Here is a 13,574-nt window from a genome sequence, read left to right on the forward strand (position 1 = left end):
GCTTTTTATTCTGAAAAATCTACAATATTACATATAATAAAATATAATATTACAGCAGCAAATTATCAAAGTTTTTCAGGGGATGCATTTTGTGTTCGTTTCTAGAATCCTCGTCGATGATACGATATCGTGTGTGTGATGAGTGCAAGTGAAATTAAACTGAGATAAGAAATATCGAAAGAGCAATATGACTGAAATAAATTCAACATGTAAATTCAATTTCAAATTCCAACCCTGTATTTTTATCATAAAAATTCAACTTTGTTCGTGAAGAAATGTTATGATCGTTTTTAGAACAGAACTGTGAATAATAATAATAAGATGAATAGACCTCACCTAATCTGATCTGTTTTATGTGGTGCTAGTAATTCAAATTAAACAAATTTTATGCAAATGGAGATTACCTTACCTTGTGAAAACATGATGATAACATCATGTAAAAAAAAGTATGTTTTAAGAATAATAATAAAAAACAAAAGTTGTTTTTGAAGAATTGATCATTCACATTTTTTGCCTTTTATTCAATTTGAAACATGCACTCTGACTCTATTGTTTAAATAATCACCTGTCTTGAAAGCTTCCAAAATATATCAGGGAGACTCTATTTTTCAAAATTCTCCCCTCCGGGGCTCGGGCACTGGCATAAGTGCACCCTCCTACTTGATAGTGTGTGGCCTGCTACTGTAAAAAAGTTTGACTGCCCTGAATCTGATTATCGGAAATCAATTCATTAACTAACAGAGTCTTTGGAGGGAGGGACCTTATATTTAATAGACCACATTTAACAGTTTTATTTTTTTGGTTCAAGGTGAGCTGTATTGATTTTTATGATTTGTTCCTTTTAGATCAGGTTTTGATCTATTCAGTTTTGGCCGTGGGAAAGACACCGTCTCAATAGGATAATGGGTGGGTAACAGTACAGAAGCTGCAGAGAGGTGTGTTAAACTACGGCTCTGCTTCCTGGTCTGGACCCTGGGTTGTCAGCATTTAGAAGAACTAATAAATTCGGCCAGATTCCTTGAAAGAAGAGCTGAACCATCCAAAGTGGAATGGATTGCCGTCTGTCCGGATCAGACCAGGTTTTCCCCAGAAAGTTCGCCTGTTATCAATGCAGCTGTTTTATGAAATGTTTATTTCAGGATCGGGAGAGATCGGCAAACACAAATAAGGAATCAATCACTGTTTCTGTTAGAATATAAGGCACACATTTATTATTATTCCCCACAGAATACAGCACATCAAAACAATTAGCTCTTCACACACGCAAAGTAGCAAGCATTAAAGCAACAAGCTTTCAAACAAACGTGACGCTCAACAGATTCTCAGAATCAGCTCTTACCATTGACACGAACTGGGAGCCCTCAGTCCTAGGTTAAGATCAGCGTTCACAATGCCGGTATTCCACACACGAACTCACGGCAGACTCACCGGGCTGAGGGCAGTCACCTCTTTATATACTTGTAAACAAAGAGTAAGATGTGGAGCGAGAGTGGCCAGTTCTCCCTCCACAGCTGCCCTGCCTCCCAAAGCATGTTTCCCAAAGAGAACCCGTTCCCAGCATCTCAGCAGTGTGCGAAGCAAAATAAAATGAGTGCTCTCATAATACAACAAATCAAACAAAATAAGAAATCAGTCTTTCCCATGACACATTGTCATAGGTTCCCACCACAATAGCAAAATAACACATGTTGTTCTTGGTTTTATGTGAACTCAAAAACAATAACCAGTTCTTCCCATAATATAAGTGAAACAAGTTATATAACTGAGCAGGCTTTCCCATAATACATTGTTAAAGAGCAAAAATAATTCTTTAATATATCAGTAGCCCACATTGTTTTCAGGACACCACCTAGACAACCAGCGGTTAAATGATGACATGCGGCTAAACATGTCATCACTGGTCAAATCAGGCAGGGGACCAGAGAAAATTACATTTTCCGACATTGTTTTAGCAAACTCGCACACCGAAACAACTCCAACTTTAGTGACCTCCGATCGGCGTGACCGGGTGTCATTACCGCCAGCGTGAATAACAATCTTACTGTATTTACGCTTATCCTTAGCCAGCAGTTTCAGGTAGGATTCGACGTCGCCCGTCTGGCCCCTGGCAGGCATTTGACTATGGTCCCTTGTGTCTCTAGTGCCACGTTTCTGACTATTGAGCTCCCAATCACCAGGATCGGCTTCTCAGCGGGTGTGTCGCTGAGTGGGGAAAATTTGTTAGAAACGCAGAGGGGGCTGGTGGTGACCTGGGGGCTGAAATCTAGAGCTATGCTTCCTACGAACCGTCACCCAGCCGGCCTGGTTACCCGGCTGCGCAGGTGTTGGTTCTGGAGGACCACTAAGTGAAGTAACGCCAGGTCTATGTGGCTCTGCGCTGACAAAGGGGTGGCTATCAGCTGTTTTTTTCAACAGCACGGAGCCGGGTCTCCAATTCTGACACCCTTACCTCCAAAGTTACAAAAACACTACATTTATTACATGTACCATTATCACTAAAGGAGGCAGAGGAATAACTAAACATCTGACAAAGAGAGCAGGAGATAGGGCAGACTTAGACAGAGACGGAGAAGCTGAAGTAATAGGAGAAGGAGCCATTGTGAGGCCAAAGCTAGGCTAGGCTAAAGCTAAGCTAGCGCCCTTTTACCGCACCAAAAAAGCAAACCGTGTGAGACACGAGGAGTTTCCAAGTGCGATATGCAGCAACAGAGAATGTTTAAAAAGTGCTTATGTGTTAGAAACAGATGTTACAGCAAAGAGATTAAAGAAAAAAGCGAGAGAGTCTGGAGCGCCAGACATCGATTCACACCGTGACAACAGGAAGTGACACAATAAGCCTTCCCGCAAACAGGAAATGACGATATTTGAACATATGGTGATATATATCGTATAATGTGATATAGCCCAAAGATATCGGGATATTAGATTTTCTTTATATCGCCCACCCTTACCTCTGACCAGTCTGAGGTGAGACCCAACAATGCAGAAAAGGGTTTGGTGACATGTTGGCTTTAAAATCTGCTTTAAAGCCTCAGATCAATCCTTCCAGAACACATCTAGTTTAGGGATTAAAGTTCTCCGTTGCGGCGACGGATTTTCGTCTTTTGGAAAATTAGCGCAAAAAGTTCCGTCTAGACCTTTTCTTCAAGGTATTAAACAGAAGCTGCTCTAAACTAATGAAATCTGGCAGAGCCAGAGCATTAGCTAATCAGAAAGAGAGTACGGCGGTCTTTGCAAAGCAGACATCTGCCACTGAGGTTTTATTGGTGTTCAGTCATTTTAATTTTTAGAAGGAGCGTTTAACAATTGCCACAGATGCATGAATGAAAGTAGTGGTGGTCAAAGGTTTTCTTTGGATTTATGAATCAGCTCTGAAAGTTCATTGGTATAATGAACAGCTGACAACAGCTTCCTTCGGTAAGCGTGTCTATCTGCTTTTGCAGTTAATGAGTTATTTTCACCTGTGGCCATGTCTTCTGTCAGCGTTTACTCCCTCGGTTCCAGTAATTTTGCTGGTAAACACGGTGACCAAGGGATCTCATGATTCGCTATTATGTTTTGTTCAAAACTCATAAAAAAGTTACGCGCTAGCTCAGGCTAATTTAGCGTGACATGTTTTTTTTTCAAGAAGAAGACGGGTTGGAATGTGAAACAGACGGTGTTCCGCATTTGACAGGGTTCGATTCGAAAAAAAGTTAATAAAAAATAAATTCAACCTGCGCTTTTCTGAAACAAAGAAGGCAGAGCTGCAGTCGGAGCGCCTGTCAGTCAATATGCAGCAGCGTCCACCTTAGCCGCTGCGCTCCAGGACACTCGTTAAATAAAATGACGGATTTTTATGCATACAGATTATTAAGGAAACTACATCAAAAAGATAAAACAAATAAACTGCAGCTACAACATGGACTGGAGAACGGGTTCTAACTGGGTGAGGCCAGAGAAAGGCGATTCTCAGAGTTTTTTATGAAGTTATTTTTTATATTTACATGGAGTGGAGCGCGGTGGGAAGCAACACCGTAGCAGCGAGTTGCACCAGAAATAGCTGAAAAAGCCTCCCGTCTGTGGATCTATGGACTGATTTTTACTCCAACCCAAAAACACCCACCAGACAGACAAGCTACACCAGCCAAGATTACCTTCAACAATATTTAATTTTACGCAGAAGCTTAATAACATTTTTCTAATTAAAAATGTTCATCTTTAAAAGAAGTTGCTTTTTTTTCTGATATACTTAGAAAGCGGGGAGGGGTGCTCGTCCTTCCTGGACAGGTCTCCCGTCACATGGCTAAAATATAACTGTTTTATTAAACTTCCACAAAGTTAAATAATGCCTTTTTATAAACACATGAGTTGTGATAATTAATTGGTGAGCAATAACGGGCAACGCAGAGAGTGATTATTGTAATGTGGGATCTGTGTCAAATTAAAACGTATGACGTCATCATAGTGTTATGTGTCCCGTAGGGCTGGGCAAGTTAACGCGTTAATTTTGCGTTAATTCATTAGACTATTAACGTCGATATTTATTTTATTGCGCATTAACGCATGTTGCTCACATGCTTTCAGTCAGTGTCAGTCAGCACGCGCGCTGACTGCAGCTCGCTGTGTCACGGCACGGCAGCACTCTGGTGCTCCCCCTCCCCTCTCGTACATGGCTCAGCGGCGCCAGCCAATCAGCACGCAGGCTCAGCCTGGCCCGCCCACTCAGCTCTCACACAAACTTAACACACAAACAGCTGAGAGAGACCACAGCAGCGGAAAAACATGAACAGGGGAAGTAGCACCTTTTGGCTTTATTTTATTACCGTAAATGAAATCAAGCTGTATGTTTTGTAAAAAGCCGGTTCATTTCAGTGGAAACACAACAAATTTATCTAAGCACGTGAAAAAACATGAAAACGTCGAGCCACAGAAACGGAGAAAGGAGACGAAACTTCTGTCATTGCCCCGACAGAACCACAGACGTCTCTGACTGAGGCATTTCAGTCCTCCATGGAACATCCAGGTAGATCAGTGGTCCTCTTCAGCAGCAGTTCATGTTAAATTTCAAAGTAGATATTATCTATCATATGTTACTGGAGCCCACACATAACATGTAATTAAGACCTTGAAAGAACCCAGTACATATATTAAAAAGTGTTATTTAAGATAAGATAACATTAGCTAATCCTTTTTTTTATCCCACGATGAGGAAATTTATAGGATTAAAGCAACAGGCAGGTGTACACAACACAGACAAAATTACATAAAGATTGAAATATATAAGAGGTGAATTAGCGAAAAAACACTGAACATAACATTATTATTATTATTATTATTATTATTATTTAATTGTAATAATAAAATAAAAACCACATAACCCAAAAGGTCAACAGTTTCATGATACATCAAGCTTAGGGACTGGCTAATATACAGCAGGTCAAAAAAGGCCATATTTTGGCTGCAGTGCTTGCTGTTCTCTTATGAAGAAAAGATCAACTAGTGCACTAAATTCAATAGATGGGTTCAAAATATCCAGTATAAAATAAGATAAGTGCTACAAATGTTACAACACTTTTGTTCATATGGCAGCAGAACATTAAAATAAAAGTGCTCTTTACACTACTTTTGAATTCATTCTTGGAGTTTGCGCATACAATGCGATTAATCATGATTAATCGGGCAAATTATGCGATTAATCGCGATTAAAAATTTTAATCGTTGCCCAGCCCTAGTGTCCCGCATTGACCAAGGCTGTGGTTGGCCTTGTATGTTCAGGATGGATTTATATTGAATGTGACAGTGTAGGTAATGCAGAGGTGTGAAGTAGATGATGTAATGATGCAAGCTGTGGTCTATTTTACTAGTTCTAGTTTATGGAGCGTTTTCTAGGGGACAGGGAAGAAAGAGAGTTGTAATTGTAAAGTTGGAGGAGAGGATGGAGAGGACTGTCCAGGATGAGTCAAAGGCTCTAAACCAGAACGTTGGGAGAGATACAAGAATTATCAATGGATATTTTAAAACAACCAGATTTGGTTAAAGTTGATTTTGCACAATAAGTAAGTGAAGAAACTAATGTGGCATGACGTAAATGGCTCCGGGAATATGTGGGCTGACTGGAAACCTTTTTCAGTCAAACTGATTATTTTTGCTTTAACCACTGACCTAGCTTGACATCAGGGAGGATCTGAGAGGATCTAAAATGATCAGTGTTGGGAGTTTCTCTTCAGTTTTAAATAATTTAAATGTTTTAAACTGGCTGATCGCAAATACTTGATGAGTGTAATGAAGTTTAGATTCTGCCCATCCCCCCACGTCCTGCCCTCCTCCACTTCGTTGGCGGGCGCCTTGGCCCTCTGGCGCATTGGTTGGCTTCGGGTTTGGGGCGGGTTCCCGGGCGGGTTCCCGGGCGTGCGCCGGCCCACTCCCGGCGGCCTCTTCGCGGGGCCTGGCCCCCCGGGGGGCGGCCGGGGCCCCCGTCGCGGGGGCGGGGCGCCCCTGGGGCCTCTGGCCCTCAGGGCCCATGGCCGGGACCACTTCAGCGGGGCTAGCTGCCGGCGGAGCCCACGGGCTCGTCCCCGCGGCTCTTGAGGGCATCTGCATTGCGGTGGCTGGGGGATTTCCTCGGGGTCGTCTCTGCTCCTTCCTTGGGGGGGGGGGGGGGGTTGCAGATATCCTGTGTCGGCCCCTCCTGGGCGACCTGCTTTAGGGACCCCTTTGGGAGTCCGGGGTTACGGGTCCCCTGACGCCTGCCTCTGTGCTCGGGGAAGGTGGGTCTTCGGTTCTCCACAATCACTATCAAGCTATTTCTGGATAATTTTCACCTAAACTAGTGTACTCTCACATCTCCCACAGGTGCTGGGTCCCAGGTATTAAGTGTTCACTTATATACAGTAATCTTATAATTTATTAATTTATTTATGTTCTTTCACTTTCTTTTTTCAAATATCACATTACACATGTCAGCTTACATAATATATATGATTTAGCAATGGCATCTAGGTGTTATTCGAGTGTATCTGTTGCTTTATGTCTGTTGGTTGTGCTGTTCTTTTTGTGTCTCTTTCCAGGTGATGGAGCAGACAAAGAAGGTTTTATCATTCTCTCCCTTTTATCTCCTCTTTCTTTCACCTCTACTCTTTTTTTTCTTTTCTTTCACTTTTTGTTCTTCCTTTACTCTCCCATTGTCATGTCCATATAATTTGAAATTCTCCTTGCAGGAATCATAATAAAGCTATTTACAAGCATAAATCAAGTGGAGCACTATGGCGAAAGCTGTTCGCTCCACTTGTAAAAGCAAAATCTGTCGAGCTCTATCTGGCATTGAGACATCAATTCCTATTGCCATATTGCTAGACAGGACACTGGGGGGGGGGGGGGGAGATTCTGCTAATTTTTTTAAACTAATATCCAGGTTGTTTGGAGGAAAGGACTTCATGCATCTAGCAGATGACAGGGAGAGATGGAGGTTGATGTTCCAACGTTTTCTGGATCTTGGTCCATAGCTGAAGTGTTTTGCTTGTCCCTTCTGTTGTCTCCTTAAACTGATAGTCTAGAACCGGCAGCATGTCCAGGGGTATGGTACCTGAGCTCTGCTCAATATGAAGCCAAAGCGTGTCTACATCATTCATGATCTAAGTCATGATGGATTTCATGCAGCAACAATTCAACTCTTTATGAAAACTAACCAGACATAAAACAATGGAGGTTTTTACCATCCAGAACTTCAGAATCAGTTCAGCTTAATAATTCAGTTATGACTGATGACTGATGTTCCAGCAGATCTATAGAAAATGGAGCTGCAGCGCTCAGATGTTTTAGTCATCATGTCTTCTATCAATGAATCCACTGATTAAAGTAGTTATCTTATAGACATGTGCTACTCCAAAGGTTACCAAGGTTTGTTCCCATAGACATAATATAAGAGTAGACCCCGCATTGACTGTCACTGCGCAGGAATTACAGCCGCCATCTTGGGGGGGGTCGACCTGCTACCCAATTCTGCTGATTCAAGCTGAACACACTAATGATGCCTCAGCACTGTGCGACTTTTTTTTTGTTTAAATCAAGGGACTATCTACGTCAGGGCTCGAGGGCTAACTTTTTACAAGTAAGAGGAAAATATTTTGTTTACATTTTTTATTAGAATGTGATTTTTCTAATATTAGGTAGAGAGATACAGGTCTACATCCCCAAGTCTTTGTGACTTAGTCTCTCCAAAATTAGAGAGAGAGAGAGAGAGAGAGAGAGAGAGAGAGAGAGAGAGAGAGCTGCATACACAAGTGCACTCTCACAAACACCTACAGGTGTTGGGTTCCAGGTACTAAGTGTTCACCTCTATGCAGAAAGCCCATCATTTATTTATTTAAATATTTATTTTCTCTCAGCTATCACATTATACATGTCAGATTAAATAATACATATAACTCAGCAATGGTATCAAGGTGTTACTTTATTGTATCTGTTCAATATTCAATGAGTTATAGTTGATTAAAATTGATTCAGTGTCTGGTCAACACATTACACTGAGCTTAGCTCGATGCAGGGTCTACTCTTACATTATGTCTGTTTGTTCCTGGAAGCTCCTACTTGGACCCCCAATCCAGGCTCCGCCCCCTTTAGAGAAGATCTTTCCATAGATGAAGATTTATAGCTGCTGGATTCACGAAGCTGCTTCTTCTTGGTCTCATTGTAAATGTGTGCAGCGCCACCTGGTGGTACTTATTGGTAGAGAAAGAGCTGAAAGGTTGGAGTTGTTTGTTGGAGGTCTGTGATGATGGAAGCCTCTCCCTGGTTTGTGAGTCTGAGCTCAGAGATCAGATCTTTGTTGAACTCTTTGTTGAATGTGATGCAGCTTCTCCTTTTTAATGTTTGTATTTCTGGATCTTCCAGTGTGGCCACAGCAGATTTCCACAGGGCTGTTTAGTGTTTCATTCCTCCATCTGTGTGTGGGAGTGTGGATGGAACAGGGATCCAGAGTTGGTGTCAGTGTTTAGATTGATTGTATTTTAATGCTGATTATTTAATCAGTGGGAGCTTCCAGAAATGTTGACTTAGTTTCCTGATGTCCTTTTAGGCTTCAGGCTGTTTCTTCAGGTTGTTACTGAGGGATTTCCTTTCACCTCTCTGTTGGAGCTTTTCCTCTGTTTGGACAAATGAGTTGTGCTACAGCGCCACCAACTGTCCTCACTACATCCACTGCAGGTAGCAATGTTATCATCATCACCATCATCGTCATCATCATCATCATCATCATCATCATCATCATCAGAGCACAGGTGGCTGTCTGCTCTCAGCTTTTCTTTCTGAGAGCAGAAAGAAAACACAAACACACAGAGGCGGTTTTCATCATTGCTGTGGATTTTAACCAGGCAAATATGAAAACTGTTCTCCCTCATTTCTACCAACATGTGGATTTTGCAACTCGGGGAGAGAATACTCTGTACTTAGGTTACACAAACATAAAAGGCGCATTCAGAGCAGCCCCCCGCCCCCACCTGGGCTCTTCAGACCATCTCTCTGTGATTCTATTTCCTGCATACAAGCCCCTGCTGATCAGAGCTAGACCATCATCACCCGAGCCAACCAACGACCCTGGATTACTGTGGAGGTCCGTCAAGCGCTAAAATCTCAGAAATCCAGGAGCTTTTCCATGACGCCAGCAACACCAAGAGCATGTGGAAAGGCATACGGGCGATCACTGAATACAACATGCCCTCCCCCCAGCGGGTGAAGTTGATGCTGACTTCCTTAACGGACTAAATAACTTCTTTGGGAGGTTTGAGGCACTAAACAGCACTCCAGCAGTGAATGTTGTCCCCCATCAGGAAGTGGAAGTCCTCCGCCTTGACACTGCCGATGTGTGGAAGACTCTGAGGAGAGTCAACCCGCGGAAGGCCCCAGGTCCCGACAACATACCTGGGCGGGTGCTCAAGGAGTGTGCATGTCAGCTGGCTGGTGTCCTCACAGACATTTTAAACACCTCGGTGGATCAAGCCACAGTGCCAGCATGCTTTAAGTCTGCCTCCATCATTCCGGTGCCGAAGAAACCTCAAGTCACCTGTTTCAACGACTACCGGCCTGTTGCACTGACTCCCATCATGATGAAGTGCTTTGAAAGGCTGGTAAAGGAACACATCGTCTCCAGTCTCCCCCCATCACTCGATCCGTTCCAGTTTGCCTACCGGCGGAACCGCTCCACTGAGGACGCCATCTCCTCCGCTCTTCACCTGAGCCTGACACACCTGGTGGAGAAGAACACGCACGTGCGGGTGCTGTTCTTGGACTTCAGTTCAGCATTTAACACCATCATCCCACAGCACCTGGTGGGGATACTGGAACATCTGGGCTTCAGCACATCCCTTCGCAACTGGCTGCTAGACTTCCTCACCAACAGACCTCAGTGGGTCCGGGTCGGACAGAACACCTCTGATGTCATCACCTTCAGCACGGGCTCCCCTCAGGGCTGCGTCCTGAGCCCCCTGCTGTTCACCCTGATGACACACGACTGCGTCCCCAGGTTCACCACCAATCACATCGTGAAGTTTGCAGACGACACAACGGTGGTGGGCCTGATCAGAGACGACAACGACCAGGACAACAAAGAGGAGGTGGAGCAACTGGTGGGCTGGTGCAGAGACAACAGCCTGATCCTGAACGTGGAGAAGATGAAGGAGATCATCGTCAACTTCCGGAAGAACCAGCCTTACCACACTCCACTGCTCATCAACAGCTCAGCTGTGGAGGTGGTCAGCAGCACCAAGTTCCTGGGGGTGCACATCATGGACAACCTCAGCTGGTCTGTGAACACCACATCACTGGTGAAGAGGGCACAGAAGCGCTTGTACTTCCTGCGGAGGATGAGGAGAGCCCACCTGCCCCCGCCCATCCTCACGACCTTCTACAGAAGCACCATAGAGAGCATTCTGACCAGCTGTCTCTCTGTGTGGTGTGGAGGCTGCAGTGCCTCCGACTGGAAGAACGTGAGGAGAGTGGTGAGGACAGCAGAAGGGATCATTGGGGCTCCTCTTCCCTCCATAAAAGGCATTTCATCTGAGTGCTGCATGTCCCGAGCCTGTAACATCATCAGGGACCCCTCACACCCCCACCATGGACTGTTCTCCCTGCTGCCCTCTGGGAAGAGGTTCCGCAGCATCCGCTGCAGGTCCACCAGGTTCTGCAAAAGCTTTTTCCCTGCTGCCATCAGACTGTTGAACTGCTGTTGAACTGCTGAACTACAACCCATAAACTCTGCACAACATTCGCATATTTGCTTCATTGCATCTCCATCTAGCATTACAAATGTTGCCGAACTCTTAGTTTTTAAATGCATTCTTGCACAAATGCCCTTTGCACAATCAAATTCTGTAACTACAAATGTTTTTTTAAAATACTCACCTGTACACTGTGACTTTCTCCTGCATTGTTTACATTTCAATTGCTTTACTTTTAAATCACTGCTGCACCTTATACTGTATTTTAAATCTACTGTAAATTACAAGCTGTATTCTTGCACCAATGCCCTTGCACAATCAATTCTGCACATACAAATGGTTTTCTAAAAAATACTCACCTGTACACTGTGACTTCTCTTGCTCTGTTTACATTTAAATTGTTTACTTTAAAATCACTGCTTCACCTAATACTGTAATTTAATTTTTACTGCAATTTACAAGCTGTATGCAACAAAATTTCAATCTGTACGCACTCTGTGCATACAAAATGACAAAGTTGTCTAAGTCTAAGTCATGTAATGTCCATGTTTGCTGCTGAAAGAGACTGATGGTCTGACCCCCCTCCTCCTTTCAGGGTGGAGCCTGCTGGAGTCCGATGGTTGACACCAGGTCTGAGGAAGTGTAAGTGTGTTTTTCATTTGATTCATGACAACAAAGCAGCTCACATTCAACCATCTTCAAACTGTCCATCACTCATTCAGGAGTCATCATCAAAGTGATAATAAATGATTGATAACTGCAGCTGGATTGTCTTTGTTCTCTCCATCAGATTCCTGTCATCTCACAATCGACACAAACACAGTGAGCAGAAAACTCAAACTGTCTGAAGACAACAGGAAGGTGACATGTGTGGAGGAGCTTCAGTCATATCCTGATCATCCAGACAGATTTGATGTTCCTCAGCTGCTGTGTAGAGATGGTCTGACTGGTCGCTGTTACTGGGAGGTTGAGTGGAGAGGAGACGTTTATATATCAGTGAGTTACAGAAGAATCATGAGGAGAGGAAACAGTGGAGATTGTTGGTTTGGACTGAATGATCAGTCCTGGAGGCTGAGATGCTCTGATGATGGTTACTCTGTCTATCACAATAACAGAGGAACATCTATCTCTTCCTCCTCCTCCTCCTCCGTCTCCAACAGAGTAGCAGTGTATGTGGACTGTCCTGCTGGTATTCTGTCCTTCTACAGAGTCTCCTCTGACTCACTGATCCACCTCCACACCTTCAACACCACATTCACTGAACCTCTATATCCTGGCTTTGGGTTCTGGTGGCTCAGTCCTGGTTCCTCAGTGTTTCTGTGCTGATTGAGTCTAAAGAGTCTCCTCCTGTCAGAGAAAGCCTCTCCCTGTTGAACAGATAGTTCAGTCTGTTCATGTCTGTCTCTTTCACTCAGAAAGACGTTTTCAGATTCATGGATTCAATCTGTTTCTTTGTGAAACTCTTCTAAATGATTCCTTGGAAACTTCTTCCTCTTCCAGTCCTTTAAAGATGGAAGCTGGGATTATTTCAGGATCCACATGTTTTTCTGCCTGTTTCCAGTCAAAGCTTCACTCTGAATATCAGCATGTTGACTTTTTCTATTGGTTTTTTGCTTTCATTCATGAGTCAGATTTAATTGAAATGTTGGGCAGTTTTTCTCAATCTCTGGACATTATCTGTTTCTTTTGGCTCCTATTTTTCTGAACACTTCAGATTCAAATGTTAAATCTTCCTTTTGTATATTTGCTGCAGTTCTACTTCATGTGTTTTGATGAGAAATAAACAGATTTTCTTCTTCTGTATTTGAATCATTTGCTGCTCATTCCCTTCTGTTCCTCTGATCAATGTTCAATATTTCAATAAAACAAATGTTTTCTACCAACACTGACTTTTAACAGTAAAGCATTTCCATCTTCTTTCTGACATGTTTTTAAATGACAGATTTTTGTTCTTTAGTTGAATAAATCAGCAGCAGAAACTCAAAGCAATGATGAAATGATATTTCTACTTCATCTTTCCAAACCTTGAAAACACTGAGAATGAAAGAAGAGCCGACGCTGACAGTCTGGGACTAAAATCAGCTTCTTTACTTCCAAACTGCTGACTTGGACAGACTGAAGACCAGTTTTTCATTTTCTAGCTAAACTCCTGCAGCACCAAACCAGAAGCTGAACAAACACCAACAACAGAACCACATGGAACATTTCCACATCAAAACTTCTTCCTATTCTGGACTTTTATTTTTACACAGGAAACGTGTGAACGAGCACACAGAGCTGCAGCGTGCACGGCGTCCTGCTCCTCCTCTTAAAGGGACAGTCCCACATTTTCAGCTTCAGGGAGCTGTTAGTGTAGCTTAGCACAAAGACTGGAAGTGGAGG

The 13,574-nt window shown here is 43.3% G+C and overlaps 1 protein-coding gene across 1 annotated transcript in view; it reads left to right on the forward strand.

Moving 5' to 3' along the window:
* LOC118564225 (NACHT, LRR and PYD domains-containing protein 12-like) overlaps positions 1–12,564 on the forward strand; it is a 159,958-nt gene extending 147,394 nt beyond the window's left edge. Inside the window, exons 21-22 of the mRNA XM_036141639.1 lie at positions 11,788–11,834; positions 11,983–12,564. Of these exons, the coding sequence (XP_035997532.1) occupies positions 11,788–11,834; positions 11,983–12,518 (583 nt within the window). The 3' untranslated portion in view covers positions 12,519–12,564. The remainder of the gene's footprint in view (positions 1–11,787; positions 11,835–11,982) is intronic.
* Positions 12,565–13,574: the final 1,010 nt, after the last annotated feature.

The sequence above is a fragment of the Fundulus heteroclitus genome, chromosome 9, assembly GCF_011125445.2.
Source record: "Fundulus heteroclitus isolate FHET01 chromosome 9, MU-UCD_Fhet_4.1, whole genome shotgun sequence".
Classification (NCBI taxonomy): Eukaryota; Metazoa; Chordata; class Actinopteri; order Cyprinodontiformes; family Fundulidae; genus Fundulus; species Fundulus heteroclitus.